This window comes from Myxocyprinus asiaticus, chromosome 35, assembly GCF_019703515.2.
Source record: "Myxocyprinus asiaticus isolate MX2 ecotype Aquarium Trade chromosome 35, UBuf_Myxa_2, whole genome shotgun sequence".
Taxonomy (NCBI): Eukaryota; Metazoa; Chordata; class Actinopteri; order Cypriniformes; family Catostomidae; genus Myxocyprinus; species Myxocyprinus asiaticus.
In genome coordinates, this window is record NC_059378.1 from 13909354 (window position 1) to 13924923 (window position 15570).

At 38.0% G+C, this 15570-nt stretch overlaps 1 protein-coding gene across 2 annotated transcripts in view; it reads left to right on the forward strand.

Moving 5' to 3' along the window:
• The first annotated feature begins 476 nt into the window (after window positions 1-476).
• LOC127426272 (protein kinase C delta type-like) overlaps window positions 477-15570 on the forward strand; it is a 31558-nt gene continuing 16464 nt past the window's right edge. Inside the window, exons 1-3 of one of the 2 annotated variants that reach the window (XM_051672961.1) lie at window positions 477-610; window positions 12479-12614; window positions 12868-13134. In XM_051672961.1, coding sequence (XP_051528921.1) covers window positions 12506-12614; window positions 12868-13134 — 376 coding nt within the window. In that variant the 5' untranslated portion in view covers window positions 477-610; window positions 12479-12505. Of the gene's footprint in view, window positions 611-6082; window positions 6101-12478; window positions 12615-12867; window positions 13135-15570 lie in introns of those variants that run through there. The other variant, XM_051672962.1, reaches the window with a different exon arrangement.

The window sequence follows — 15570 nt, forward strand, 5'->3', positions numbered from 1 at the left end:
ATCTGTATGGAAGAATGGTCCAAAATCCCTCTGAACTACCGGAAACACTCAGTTAAGGTTATTGCTACCAAAGGAGGATCGGCCAGTTATTAAATCCAAGGGTTCACTCACATTTTCCACAGCACAGTCAATGTATAATGGAATGTGTTAAAGACTTGAAAGATTATAATTGTTTGTGTGTTGTTAACTTGTTAACTTAAGCACCATCGTGTTTGTCTATACTTGTGACTTCGATGAAGATGAGATCACATTTTATGACCAATTACTGCAGAAAACCAGCTAATTCCAATGGGTTCACCTCTCTCTCTCTCTCTCTCTCTCTCTCTCTCTCTCTCTCTCTCTCTCTCTCTCTCTCTCTCTCTCTCTCTCTCTCTCTCTCTCTCTCTCTCTCTCTCTCTCTCTCTCTCTCTCTCTCTCTCTCTCTCTCTCTCTCTCTCTCTCTCTCTCTCTCTCAAACGCCACTCCTCCAGCATTGTCAACCCCACACAGGCACACAGTGAGCGGGTAAACACTTCCTCATACACGCCGCGCTGTTCATTCTACTCTCAGCTTACAAAGCAGGAGACTGAATTGGAGAAGCGTTACAGAAACATCTCGATCTTTGAAGTTGGTAAGTTTTGTGCCATCAACTTTTCACTTTTAGATTATTTTGTAGGAGAACGTAAATCCGACTATCAGGATTAAAGATGACAGGAATGTATAACATATTGCGCTCCCAAACGTGCAAGTTCGGGAGAGGAAAAGAAACTTGATCAATTGTTTTTTCATTCGACTCTGTAAGCGGCCGTTCAGTCCGAACACGTTCATGCGCTAAAACAACTAGACGTAGCGCAACGAATGGAACAGAACGCAGGTGTCTCAAGACGCGTTTTTAACAGTTGAAGTTATTTTAACGTGACGCGGCGCAACGGCCAAAGACGTCCGTCTAGTTCAGGTTTAGATAGGAAAACAATAAATAAAAAATAAAAAATAGACGGACGCAATAACGAGCGCGGGGTGAACAGCCCCTTACGCTTTCCAGATACGCGGAAGCTTTTCGTCAGTATTTCATAGAATGCATTGCCATAAAGTTATGTAAGCACATATAGAAAGACCAGACAGACCACTCTTCTGCTGCACTTCCGTGCTATCGAAAAACTTACATCCTTGGCATTTTTTCGCGTTGTACTTGCATATAACGTAACAGTAAGTCGTGGCCTACTGTTCGCTATTGTTTTTCAAGTTTTCTGACAAAGCGAAATACAAAGTAACTCTTGACGAGAACGAATACTTCAGATGACGCGTTGTGAAGCTGGTGTTTTATACAATAAATGACAGGATTCTAAATGGATTTGCTTTATTCGCGAGCTTTTTTAAAAGCGTCTTAATCGTGGTTGCCATAGTTACAGACGGTTGGCTACTAAGTTCAGAGGCTAAATCATATCTTTCCAACTTGACGGGTTTCACTGGGTTATGGGAAACCAATTGGTTATAGCTTAAAGTCACCTGTAAAGAAGTTCATGTGCAGAATGAATGAATCTCTGTGACAATATTGACTAAACTATTTAGTATGATAACAGTTAATGGATGATCTGTGCATCCACCCTTTAACAACACAGAACATGAAGAATATCTGTTGTGCGTGAGAGCATGTGTGATGGTGCAAAACACCATTGATGGTAGTTTTAAAACCCACAGAATAGTTACAAATTACAAAGAGTACTTAAAGTGCAGACCGATCCATTATGATTATTTAATTCTTAAAATTAGGCATGCACCGATATAGAAAGTTTGGCTGGAATTAAATTGGGAATCATACATCAAAACATTATAGGCTAATATACAATAGAAGAGATGAATACACGTGCAGCCCGATTTTTCTAACCGCGCATCTTTGAACGCACAGAATGCGCATACGCCTGGAATTATTTGCACTAATTTGGGGGACCACAAGGTGGCAACACTTGCATTCGAGTCGTTGCTGTTACGAAGAAGTGCTACAAGATGTTATCGCCTCTAAACATCAGTAGATGAAGGTAAAAACAACAAAAGTTGATGTGCAAGTCAAGAGCGTGTATGTGAAGAGGGTCTGGAGATACCTGCATTTGTATAACTCGAGTCTGAAGGAATGTAGAGACGTCTTTATGGGTCCTGAAAAGACTCCTGAAAAGAAATAGTCCGGTGTCTCTTAGCAGTCGTAGCGCGCATGCGCCAACCACCTGTGTATGCGTGCACAGTTATATGGAGTATACTTTGACAGGCTCGCGTTTGACTGCGCGCAGACGCTGAGCATTTGATTCAGATTGGAAGTATACATAGGGCATGAGTAAATGATGAGAGAATTATCATTTTTGCGTGAAATATTCCTTTAAAGTGTTTGCTAACTGTTGCTCTCCTAAGGTTCTACTTGATTTCTTATGCTACATTGCACCATTTTCTCACACTGACCACAGACTTGGTATAATTTTTTAATCTTTCCCTTTCACGCACTAGTACTCAAGCATTGTATTACGTTCTTTCCTTCTCTTTCACACATGCACTAGCTGTTCTGTTCTCCATGTTAATCAGGGGCTCTGCAGTTTAAGTAGTTTTTAGTGTTTGTGTTTCCTGGTATAATGAACGCTTATCTGTCGTCACTTCTCACTGTGTGTCCACAACCTGTACAGTGGGCCGAATCAACACACTGTGTAACACCTGGAAGGCACATGTTAGTAAAAGTTTTAATCAACAATATGTTCCCCTTCTGAATTATTTATCTGATGAACTCCAGGGGAGTAAAAGTGAGCAATGATGGTGCACCTTCACCCCCTCTGTCAACATCTGTGTTTTCTCTGTAACACACACCACTCTTTTACAAGCTAACACCATTAGGAAAGTTCAAACCTATCATAATTACCCCCCCCCCAGTTATAGTGCACATACAGTGCACAATTGTTTTGTTATGAGGCTCCGAGCACTAAAACTCCATGCTATTGTTTTCAGTCTGTAAGTTATGCATGTTGTCACTAAATCTTTCTTGTGGTGTTGCTTTTTAACATACATCAACAAAAGCTCTGTTGCGTACTTATATGGTAGTGAGCAGACAGGCCACTCTCTGTTTGTCTTGGATTAATGAAGCTTTTGTGAAGTGTGCACAAGGCAGAAATGGACACCACTCTGATTGCACCGACAGACACAGGCGAGCTGAGCTTCACCTTTAAGTAGGCATGCCCGCACACACGCATATCTGTGTGTCCAATATTCTTGTCCGAGGCAGTGGAACGGCAGTGAGTAGATCAGTGGATTTGAGTCCTGATGCGCACAAACAGTCACACAGTAAGCCCTGTTTTAAAGAGGAATTGGCTTTTCCACACAAACCTGAACTGACCCCTTTGTGTTTATGTGTGTGTGTGTGTGTGTGTGTGTGTGTGTGTGTGTGTGTGTGTTATAGGCTTGAGAGAGAGAGAGAGACAGGCAGGCAGGCAGGCATAGAGTCTCTTGTTTCTTAGCCAGAGGGAACAGAGTGTTGAAAAATCAACGCTACACTAAAACGAATGGCACAAGGCACTCGGCTGACCTTGAAGTCGCTGATCTCTCGTTCTCACTCTTTCAATCTCATCCATTTCCTTAATGTATGCTATGTTAACCTAATAACCCTGTGACATTGGTGTAAATAAGTGCTTTTGCTTATTGTGTAACCTAATCCTCACACAATGAGATTCTTGTTCTCATATCCAATAATTGGTGACTAATTAAACTCCCTTACAAACACAACATTTACTTTGAATTTCAGATCTCAGTTGCAAAAACGAGGAATGCAAATATTTATTTGTATTTGTAAAAGAAACCAGAACAGTCAGTCTGTCATGATTGTGAAGGAAAATGTTTTTGTGAGGCATGATGCCAAGATCTTGACATTGTAAAATCAACATGAAATTGACCCTATTAACTTCCCTAATACTTGTTCCTGATCTTATTGTAAATGATTAATTGGTGCACTTCATACCAAATAATTTTTTGTTTGTCTTTGTAATCTTTTATCAAAATGTAATCACTCGCCATTCCTCTGAAATGACTTACATTTCAGCTGAGGTCACCAATCCTCCTTTATTTTTCAAACCTTACCTGTCATATAGAGAGCATTTTCCATTCTCTACATTCCAATCAATTGTCGATTGACAAGATCATGTCCCACCCTACAGTTTTTGTCTGGAATATATCACATAATGGAAGTAAAATTTAATTGCAAACATGCTGAAATGCAGGACTTCTGCATACTGCATCACTAAACTGTATTATGAGGACTGCTATGCACAGAGGGGGGTTTTGGGCCATTGGAGGATTATTATGCTTCACGTTAACAAAGTACAAACAGCAGCATGGTGCCTTATTCTCAAATAATGAACTCTGCTGTGTATATGTGTGATTAGTTGCATTGCAAAGGACAATTTTGCATACAAAATATGCAACTGCACCATCTGGAAAAACAGGTTTTGTCTGATGTTCTTTGAAACATAGCTGGTCTCTTCTAAACTGTCAGGTGCTCTTAAACTTGCTCTCACATTTCATTCTGCGTACATCTGGACTGTTGTTTTTCCATCCTAACCTGTTTATTGGTATTAGTCTGTACTTAAAGTGACATTCTACCTCTTTTTGTGCCTATTATGTCTATTCCAAAGACACACAACATGTGCAATACCATGAAAAGGACAATGGTCAAGAAATACAACCTACAAACAGCTAAAATGTTTCTTTTAGTGTCAATTTTATCATATCGGGTGAAGAATTCTTCTTTCCAGTGCATCTGAGATATTAGATATACTCTAACGCTTGCTTTTATCTTGTTGGAAAAGTGTAGGACCAAACTAGGGCTGTCAATCAATTATAAAATGAATTACATGATGTGCCGATTAATTCATCAAAATAATAATCAATATTTGCTGAAAATGGCCCCCAAATAAAGATAAGTTGGTATGTAATAATCAAAGAAATAAGTATAATATATAATAATATTCATTTATATTAATATAACAATATCAGATGATTCAACGATATTCCATTATTGTGGCAGATGAGTAAAGTGTTGATTAGACAATACAAAAAGTGGCTTTAGAAGTCAATATATTGTTTGGTTTATTTCCATATCATTGAAAATATATATATATATTACTGGCCTACAGTCCACAGCAATCCATTTTACAATAGATTTCATCAATCTGTCCGAGGAACATTTTCTCACAGGACACGTTCTTGCGTTCCGTCTGTACACATGTGTCAGATGGATGCTTTTGGTGCATCTCACTGTGGTTGCATCCGGTTTAACTGGTTTTCATTGTCTCTAGCCATAAACGGCATGTTTTTATAATGATGTTTCAAGTTAAATTTAGTTTTAAACTTTAAAGTATGCGTCTCGTGATGCCTGCACTCTGCTCTGTCCAGCTGTCTTTGATCAGCTGTCAGTTTGTTGCCTATAGAGCGCAACAGTCTGGTTTCCGGAAGTAAAAATCCCATAAATCTTTTTCATAGACGAATTGATTTTCAATGATAACTTATAAACTTTTAAAGACAGACCTATTGTGAGCTCCAAGGTTCTTCATCGATGGTAAATGCCTTTGTTGAAGCCATCAGTCCATGCTATTTCAACTTCTTTGTTTAAAAATCTTGTTTAATAGTGGAATTCCTGGTGAACAACTACACTTCCCAAGTCCAGCATCGACCGCCCTTTCCAGTGACGCCCTGTGAAAGACGCAATCGAGTAGATCTCCCTACACCCTCAAACTAAATCAGAATATTTTGCAGTAGACTTCAAATATATTGTTTCTACACTAATAATTAACAACTTAAAATCAATAATTTTATATATTTCCATCGTTTTTTTACTCTATTACGTCATTCGCAATGCTTCATGGGATTGTAGTTCGTACCCTTGTGAGAGACAGCAAGTACACAGCCTTGTACCTTTTTTATTCCGTTTTTCAAATATTTTTTGCTTCAAATCAAAGATTATAATGGTGTGATTCACCTCTGAGCTGGTTTGTTTGGTCCATGGCTTACTGTACAACTCTTTTATGAAGGATTTTATGAAGAGCCTACAGAAAAAATGAATGGGAAAAATACTTCTGGAACCCAGATGGCTGAAAAGGTAGGCAGACAATGTTGCTGGAGTTGAACTGCTTAAATTGATCTGTTGTTTGGAAAATTCCTGATTTCGTTGACATGATTAATTGCGTAAAAAATGTATAGTGTTTTTTTTAATATATAATTAATCACACTTAATTAACACGTTAAATTGACAGCCTTAGACCTTTTTTTTTTTTTTTTTTTTTTTTTTTTTTATCATCAGCAACTTCATTCACAGAGAATTTTAAAGAGTTAAATGGAAAAACATGTCCTTTTTGCCATTATACTTTATTTCTTACTTGTATAATCTCTCAAACACGTCTCATTCTGGACCATGATCCTCACTGGACAGTTCTGTTCACTAAGCAACATGTGGTATAATCCTGGTAATCAAAACTTCCATGAGTGTTCACACACAGCTTTCTTTCTGGAAAGGGTTAGGTTCCACAATTTTCTAGTCTGGTCTCAGAACAAGAGAAAAGCACAAATTGCAGTTCTTCCGTAAGGTGGGAGCTCTATGAATCCATTAATCTCTTGTCAAGGACAAAATTAAATTCTCTGAACACACTCCGTTTCAACTATTTTACATTCAGATATCTGAAAGTGTAAAACGTGCTTGATTTTAGCCCTGTGTTCAGGCATAGCAGTTTTTAGACTTGAGTGTGTGTGAGTGTGTGTCTATGTAGAGTGAGTCTCTTTCACTGGGCCAGCACAACACACCATAATTCTCACCAATTACTTCTACACAAACACGCTAATGCACAGAGATCCCAAGAACAGACAGCCTGTGTGAGCTGCAGCTAATAGACCTTATTCACTGTAGCACCATCTTTGATTTTTGACGAGAATGAAAATGAGGCTCTGAGGGATAGATGTACAGTTTCTTAAATGGCATCCATTGAATAAAGCCATCAAAAAGCTCCTAGATCACATCTAATTTTCCACAACTCATGTTGTCTGGAGTTTGTTGTCTACTCAAATTTCTTGGAAAGATATTTTTTCAATGTTTTGTAAGTTGAATGATCCAAAAACGCGTTTTGTAAGTTGAATGATGCAAAAAAGTGAATAAGATCTTTTTGATTTGATGTATTTCCTACTGAAATAGGAAGTGGGGGTAGAACATGTTGAACAACCTGTCCCATTTTTAATAATGGCCAATAGGCTTTTGTTCACAGACACACATACACCTTTCCTCCATGCTGCTCATATCAGAGCCATTTACTGGGGGACCTTGAGAAGTGATCTCAATACTGGCCAGCTTTTTAAAAGACCTGAGAACAAATCGAGGATGTGACGAACAGTCTTTTTAGCCAAAAGAGAGTGATGGCAGATATGAAATGCTTATATCTTCTAAAAATGAATTGTCAATGTTTAGAAGCACATTAGCATATAGATGACCTTAAAGTTAATAGATATGGATTTAAAGCAGCAAAACCTTCAATTTGATTTTACAGGGTCTTTAAATGCTTATTTAACAGGTAAACCCATGACAAGTCAAGCCAAAAACAGTAGAGAGAGTTGTAGCTTACATAAGGAATGTTTTTAGTGTTGATGTTTGCTAAAGCAGGCATTACAACTAGTATTGCGCACACTTCATTTGAACAAACCCCTAACCCTAAGTATTCACTGCGTAACTTGTTCCGGAACGCTTCTGCTACAGACATGAATGAAACCGTACCTCAAATTGTTGGACTTTTGTCGAGGAGAAGCTTTTACTTTTCAGAAGCGATCAGCTTTACGTTTTTTGCTTGGTGGACAAATAAAATGGCAAAAAAAATTAAATAATAATAAATCCCATAGACTTACATTGAAGGAGGGACCTGAGCCAAAAGGTGAATTTTTAAAGTCTTTACAGGGTTTATTTGCCATATAATGAAAGTGAATAGTGACTTTGTTCTGTAAAGCTACAAATAGGACAAAAAACACCATAAAACCACAGGAGAAGTAATAGATATGACACATGCACTATATTTGAAGTTTTCTGAAGTGATACCATCACTTTGTGTGATGAACAAGGCGGAATTTAAGTCGTTATTCACACTAAAATCAAATCAATTCATTGATAAAGTGCTGAAATCAAATATGGCGGCTACTTCGATAACTTCAAATCTCATTGGTTTTCATTGCATCTTGTGACCAAACATCATGAAGTTATATTGCAAGAACAAATGAGGCTTGATGTTATTGTCTTAAAATCAGCGTTGTATTAATGATTTAATTGAAGCAGAAATGTGCTGGAACTTTTTCATTGTTAAAATTATTTCTCTTATCCTAGCTTAATATGCAGAGACAACCAAGCCATTTGCAGGTTAATTTCTTAAACTGTAAACACTGGCTCTATGGCACTTTAAAAATGTTGCTCGTTTTGAGCAGCCGGTCCATCTCAACACAACAACATTTATTTAATCAGTGGCGTGAATTTGTGGTGAACTATCTGTTTGTTCGATCACCAGCAGACGTGTATTTGGAAAGCTGTTTGAAAACAACGTTCTGTTCGGTGGAGCTAGTGGAGCAGAAATTACACACTTCAGCTTTAAGTCATTCACTCTCAAATAAAATAAATTCATTGATAATAACGTGCTGAAATCAAATATGGCAGTTCTTATTCTGTCTTGTGAGCAAACAACATGACACTAACCCAAACAAATTATGTCATCAAAGCAGCCGCACATATTTGATATCAGCGCTTAATTGATGATTTGATTTGTAGATTATGACTATTTATTTATTTTTCTCCCCAATTTGAAATGCCCAATTCTCAATGCGCTCTAAGTCCTCGTGGTGGCATAGTGACTCGCCTCAATCCGGGTTGTGGAGGACGAATCTCAATTGCCTTCACGTCTGAGACCATCAATTCGCGCATCTTATCACGTGGGTTGTTGAGCGCGTTACCGTGGAGATGTAGTGTGTGTGGAGGCTTCACGCTATTCTCCGCGGCATCCACGCACAACTTGCCACGCGCCCCACCGAGAGCGAGAACCACACATTATAGCGACCACGAGGAGGTTACCCCATGTGACTCTACCCTTCTTAGCAACTGGGCCAATTTGGTTGCTTAGGAGACCTGGCTGGAGTCACTCAGCACACCCTGGATTCGAACTTGCGATTCCAGGGGTGGTAGTCAGCGTCAATACTCACTGAGCTTCCCAGGCCCCCAGAATTTTCATTTTTGTGTTAACTTTTCCTTTAAGAAATTAGTTAAGTCATAATGGTATCTGTGTTGAACCTTTTAACATTAGGTTAAAGTGAGTAGAATTGGCTGCTTATTTGGGCCCTTATTACGTATTACCTTTTAGAGAGGATCTCTCTGTTACAGTTGAAAAGTTCCTCCTCCATAAACTAGAATCTCTACCCTCAATGGCATTTACATAATCTTCTAAGAATACATTACTTCATTTGTTTAGCGTAGCAATATGGTGGTTGCCAGTTTTAGCATCTTCAGCAGCAAAGATTATAAGTAGTAACATGAACACATTATCCCATTTCTACACACAAAAATACCAAAGGGATGTGTGTTAATTAAGCAGTAACCCATATGAGTGTGAAGGAGGTGACCTCTCTTGACAGATTAATAGACCGCTGAGAGGAACCAAGCTACCGAAAAGACACAAATACACACACACACACACACACACACACACACAGTCTGTCTGTTGAGACGGGCATTCATTTGATATTAATGCTGTTGACAAAACTTTGCGTTAATGAAGTGTTTTCTGTACGCTTGTTGGCAAAGTGAAGGTGTAGGTGTACGTTAGTATGACTGTCGATCAAGTGTATGAATAGTTCTCAGTGTAAGAGTTTGAATTTTTAGCAAGCGTGTTTAACTTCCCCTATGCTGTAGGCGTCCCTGTTCAATGCTTTCTTTCTTCCCTCCCCCATCCCTCCCTTTCTCCTTTTTCCTCATTTTCTCTCCATCCCATCCCTTGCTGCATGGGCTCAATTTTTCCACTCTCTGTAGGGAAACATTTTTCTGTAGCCATATGCCTTTGAGTGTAAGAGGTTTATGTTTTTTGACAGGTGTTTAACAGAGTGAGTGTTTCATTTCCTTATATTAAAGGAATAGTTCACCCAATTTAAATTCTCTCATAATTTACTCCCCTTCATGCCATCCAAGATGTGTATGACTTTCTATCTTCTGCAGAATGCAAACAAAGATTTTTAGAAGAATATCTGAGCTCTGTTGGTCTTTTCAATGCAAGTGAATAGTGACCAAAATTTTGAAGCTCCAAAGGATGCATAAAAGTAATCCAGAAGACTCCAGTGGTTAAATCTATATATTCAGAAGTGATATGATGTGTGGGCGAGAAATAGATCAATATTTAATCTATTTTTACTATACATCTACACTTTCACATTCTTCATGCATATCGCCACCTACTGGGCATGGAAGAGAATATATAGTAAAAAAAGGATTTAATAAATTTTTCTGTTTCTCACCCACACCTATCATATCACTTCTGAAGATATGGATTTAACCACTGGAGTCTTATGGATTACTTTAAGGTGTCCTTTGTGTGCTTTCTTAGAAGAAAGAAAGTCATCCACATCTGGGATGGAATGAAGGTGGGTAAATAATGAGAGAATATCATTTTTTTTTTTTTTTGGTGAACTGTCCCTTTAAATGCATTTTTTGCACACGTGTGTGTGTGTGTGTGTTGTCTCAGATTATCCTTGATCTTTCTCTAAGTCATTTTCTCTGTATCGCTCACTTTATCATAGATTGAAAATGTTTCATATATATAACACATCATCATCATGTAGAATAGAGAAAATGAAATATACCTATTTCTGTCTCTCATCATTTGAGAAGAAGTGTGGAAGCTTTTAAATCTGGTTCCAATAACCTCAGTTTAGCCTTTTATGATATAATTCATTACAAAATGGACCCTTTTCACAGGCTGCCACATTGCACAAATGATGCGTTTCCGCATTATTTAACAACGTAATATTTTCAATTTTTCCATTAAGTGCATTAAACTTTTATAATTTTTTTTATTACACTCTCATTAATAAAATAAAGTCAACACTGTTGCGATGTTTTTTTTAAAAAAAATACAGCTGCTGAAGAAGTGACAGTAAATTTGGCATCTTTTTCCTGCCTGTAGTAATCTCTCTCTCTCTCTCTTTTTCCTCTTTTGGAAAGTCATGGAAACTTAATAGAGCAAATGGGACCAGAAAAATACTATTTGCTCTGGTCCCCCACATATGTCACTTTTACACACAGTATATGAGAGAGAGAATATTGCACGCCCTCAAGTACCTTATTACCTTTAATAAAACAGTTTCTACTGGCATATTAACATAGCTATTACTATATTGTGGATTATAGAACAGCTGGAACGCTGTATTGACCAATCAGCATTCAGGACCATTTAAACATTCAGCACTTTTGGGCTTGAAGCATTTGGCCTGAAACTGTGGCGCTGCAGCGTTGGGAATATGTTTAGATAAGTCTCACAGTATTCTGTCATCTACAGTGTCACAAATGGTCGTACTTCACCTGCTTCACATTTCAGCTCTCAGTAATCAGTAATGCCTGAAAAGCAAACATAGAAAGCATCAATAATACACATTTTTAAATATATTAATAATTTTTTATTATAATCGTTATTATAATTGTTATGACAACAAGTAGATTAATTTACCAGTGTTTCAGGATACAGTGACATTTTATTAAATACAAGGGTATGAAGCTTGGCTCAGCTATTGGCTTTCCAGAAATGGAAATTGATATTGTTATAGACTCCTGTATACAGCTGTATGTTGCACTAAATGTCAGTGTTTTTCCATTAACTGACAACATTTACTGCTTTTCGTTTGTGCTGTGGTCATGTAAATTCCCTTGTCACAAGATTTGTGTTTCTTAATGAATTTTATTTTCCATTGTGTTCGCATGTCTTTGCATGCCGTATATGTTTGAACTCTTAATCCCAGCGATTAAATTGTGAAACCAAGTAAAGGCCAGGCCTGCTGTTGGCTAGTTCTGCCTCCTTCAAAGCTCTATATGAGCCATTGTTTGTACAGTAATACCGCCAGGAATCTGGTCCTGCCTGAAGGTTTGGGTTCGGGAAATTATGCAATTTTGTGCCTAGAAGGTTTTTAATGATGATATAACAAGTTTAGTTTCCACTCTACATTTTGCTTATTAGAATACAAAACTAGCTGGAAAATATGCTATATGTATAATTAACTAAGGTTTGCATTCAGTTACTAAAAAGTAAAAAGTTTTTATTGGGAACCTGATTCATTAATGCTATTTTATGAGAGTTTTATTTCTTTCAATGAGAAATGATTATGGTTTTTCTGCTGCCATTTTCAACTTTCATTGTAACATTGCTCAAAACGATGCACAGTAACCTCTAATCTTTATTTCTCTTTTTCTGTGTTTGTATTTAAGTGTGTCTAGGCAAAGTGATTGCTTACCATGGCTCCGTTCCTGCGGATTGCCTTCAATGATTTTAGCATGGGAGACCTTCCTCCTATGACTGAACAGCCATTCTGTGCAATTAAGATGAAGGAATCACTCAGCACAGGTTAGTTTGTCAGAATTACATTAGTTTTTTTTTAACCCATGTATTCAGACACTATAGACTTAAAGGGATAGTTAATTTAAAAATAAGAGCTCTCAACATTTACTCCCCATCATGTAGTTCCAAATCCACATGACTTTCTATCTTCTGTGGAACACAAAAGTCACCATTCACACTCATTCCCCTAATTTTTGGGTGAACTATTCCTTTAAATTCTTCTCATTCATACTATTTCTTGGTTTCTTTCTTCAACCAGAGCGAGGGAAGACACTGGTCCAGAGGAAGCCCACCATGTACCCTGCGTGGAAATCCTCGTTTGATGCACACATCTATGAGGGACGTGTCATACAGGTGGTACTGATGAAAACGGCAGAGGAAGCTTTGTCAGAAGCCACGGTCGGGGTCTCCGTTATTGCCGAGCGCTGCAAAAAAGGCAACGGCCGTGCAGAGTTCTGGGTGGACCTGCAACCCTCCGGGAAGGTGATGATGTCTGTCCAGTTCTTCGTTGAGGATTCAGAACAAGGTGGGCATTTGCATGTTTAAACGCACACTTGCAGGTTGAATGCTGTGTCTATAAATCAGCACTGGTTTTAAACTCTCCAAAACCTCCTAGACAGAATTTACTTCATTAGAAAATATCTTGTAGACAGGGTTGGGAGGGTTACTTTTTAAATGTATTCCACTACAGATTACAGAATACATGTTGTAAAATGTAATTTATAACGTAATTCGTTAATTACTCAAGGTCAGTAATGTATTCTAAATACTTTTGGATTACTACTTCAGCACTGGTAGATTTTTTTCACTTGTTTTGACTATAAAAACAGGAAGGCGGGCCCACGAGAATTTATTTTTATCAAAAATGTTACTGACTACAATCTTGACCAACAAAAAATATGTATTGTTTTAAAGTTTAGAAGCTTTACTTTACAATGTATGTAGGCAGTATGACCAAAACTGAACAAGTGCTTTGAAATTGTTCGAAGTGTTCCGTTTTTATTTATTTATTTTTTGGGGAGGGATTTTCTCCCCAATTTGGAATGCCCAATTCCCAATGCGCTCTAGGTCCTTATGGTGACATAGTGACTAGCCTCAATCCGGGTGGCGGAGGACGAATCTCAGTTGCCTCCGCGTCTGAGACAGTCAGTCCGTGCATCTTATCACGTGGCTTGTTGAGTGCGTTACCGCGGAGATGTAGCGCGTGTGGAGGCTCGCCATTCTCCGCTGCATCCACACACAACTCACCATGTGTCCCACCAAGAGCGAGAACCACATTATAGTGACCACGAGGGGGTTAACCCAACGTGACTCTACCCACCCTAACAACCGGGCCAATTGGTTGCTTAGGAAGTCTGACTGGTGTCGCTCAGCACGCCCTGGATTCAAACTTGTGACTCCAGGGGTGGTAGTCAGTGTCTTTACTTGCTGAGCTATGCAGGCCCCCTGTTTTATAATTTATTAATAATTTTGCACTGTACATATTATTGTAATCAGTAAAGAAAATCTAACTCATCAAATAGCCATGTGTCATATGTTTTTGGAAAGCTCTCAAGAGTAGAATACAACCAGCCTATTTGTTTTACTCACATATAAAAATGTAGTGAGTAATAGCTAAGTATATTTCTTTGACATATGTTTCATGTGAACAGGTGTTGCTTGTATGCCGTGTTTACGCTCATAACTTCATGAAAATTAAACAGAACATAAAATGTCACATACTTAGAGGAGATTATCTTTAAAACAAGATCAAACACAAAGTAATCAGATGCATAGTTCAGTAGATAACCCACACAAAGTACAATGTACACACAGTATCTGGCATCTTGCTATCTGGCTGCAAAACTTTAGCTTTCCTGGATCAGATGACATCATCAGAAATGCTGTAGCATCATGGAACACTAAACCAATCGGATTGGGTTCAGATTTCTCCAACCAGTGGTGACAGTCCTCCATATTTGGGCAGGGAGTCAAGTGATCAATCACTGTAATTACATATGACCACAAGGAGATGGTGCTAAGTAGATGATACAGACTCGATGACTCAAATGGCACAGAATGAAACTCATTCTGTGAAATCTCATTACTAAAATCATGTCTGCATGCTATGCAAAAACTTTAGTCATTGTTGTGTTTGCATGTGTAATTAGTTCTTATGTACAATTATTATGTTTTAAATGTTTGGAGAGGATTTTGAACACTTGAATTATTTTGTAATGCTATAACTTTTGATTTCTTTGTTCTGTGAACAGAGAACTTTACTCCATTACAGGTGACATTATTGGGAACAAAACAAAAGCAGTTTTTCGGAGCCACCTTATTTACACCCTGAGATGTATATTGTCAAATCAGAAAATATTAGTTAATTTTTGGCTCAAGTTTTTTTTTGTGATTTTTCAGCAGTTTCATAAGCTGAGAGTCTCCGAATTTTTCATAATCTGTATCATTAATAAATTTGTAAAGTTTTCTTTAAAATGATACCAAACTTTTTATTTTTTTATTTGTCAAGGTATAAGCCTTTAATTTTGGGTATGCCACTGAAACAGAAATCTTTAAAAACACCCTCAGAGCTTGAAGGGTTAAAATAATCTAACTTAAAATGCTAAAAATCAATTAAAAGTCAAAAAGGTTTAAAACCACTGCCATAGACTGAACCATTTGTGCCACTCTGGTTTTCCCCTAATTCCATTTTTGTCCCCATTATCACAACCCTCAGATACCAGCTCTGTTCTGTCATATGGCATTTGTGCCATCTTTGCTTACTCATGCTGTCTTACTCGTGTTTTTATGCAGAAATGTTTTTTTTCCAGCCTTCTTCCTTCCTCCCTCTCTCTCTCTCTCTCTCTCTCTCTCTCTCTCTCTCTCTCTCTCTCTCCCTCCCCCACATTTGTCTCTTTCTGCCTCATTGTATTCCACAGTGGTAAAGGCTGTTATTGAACTCTAACAATTATTGTTGTTGTCT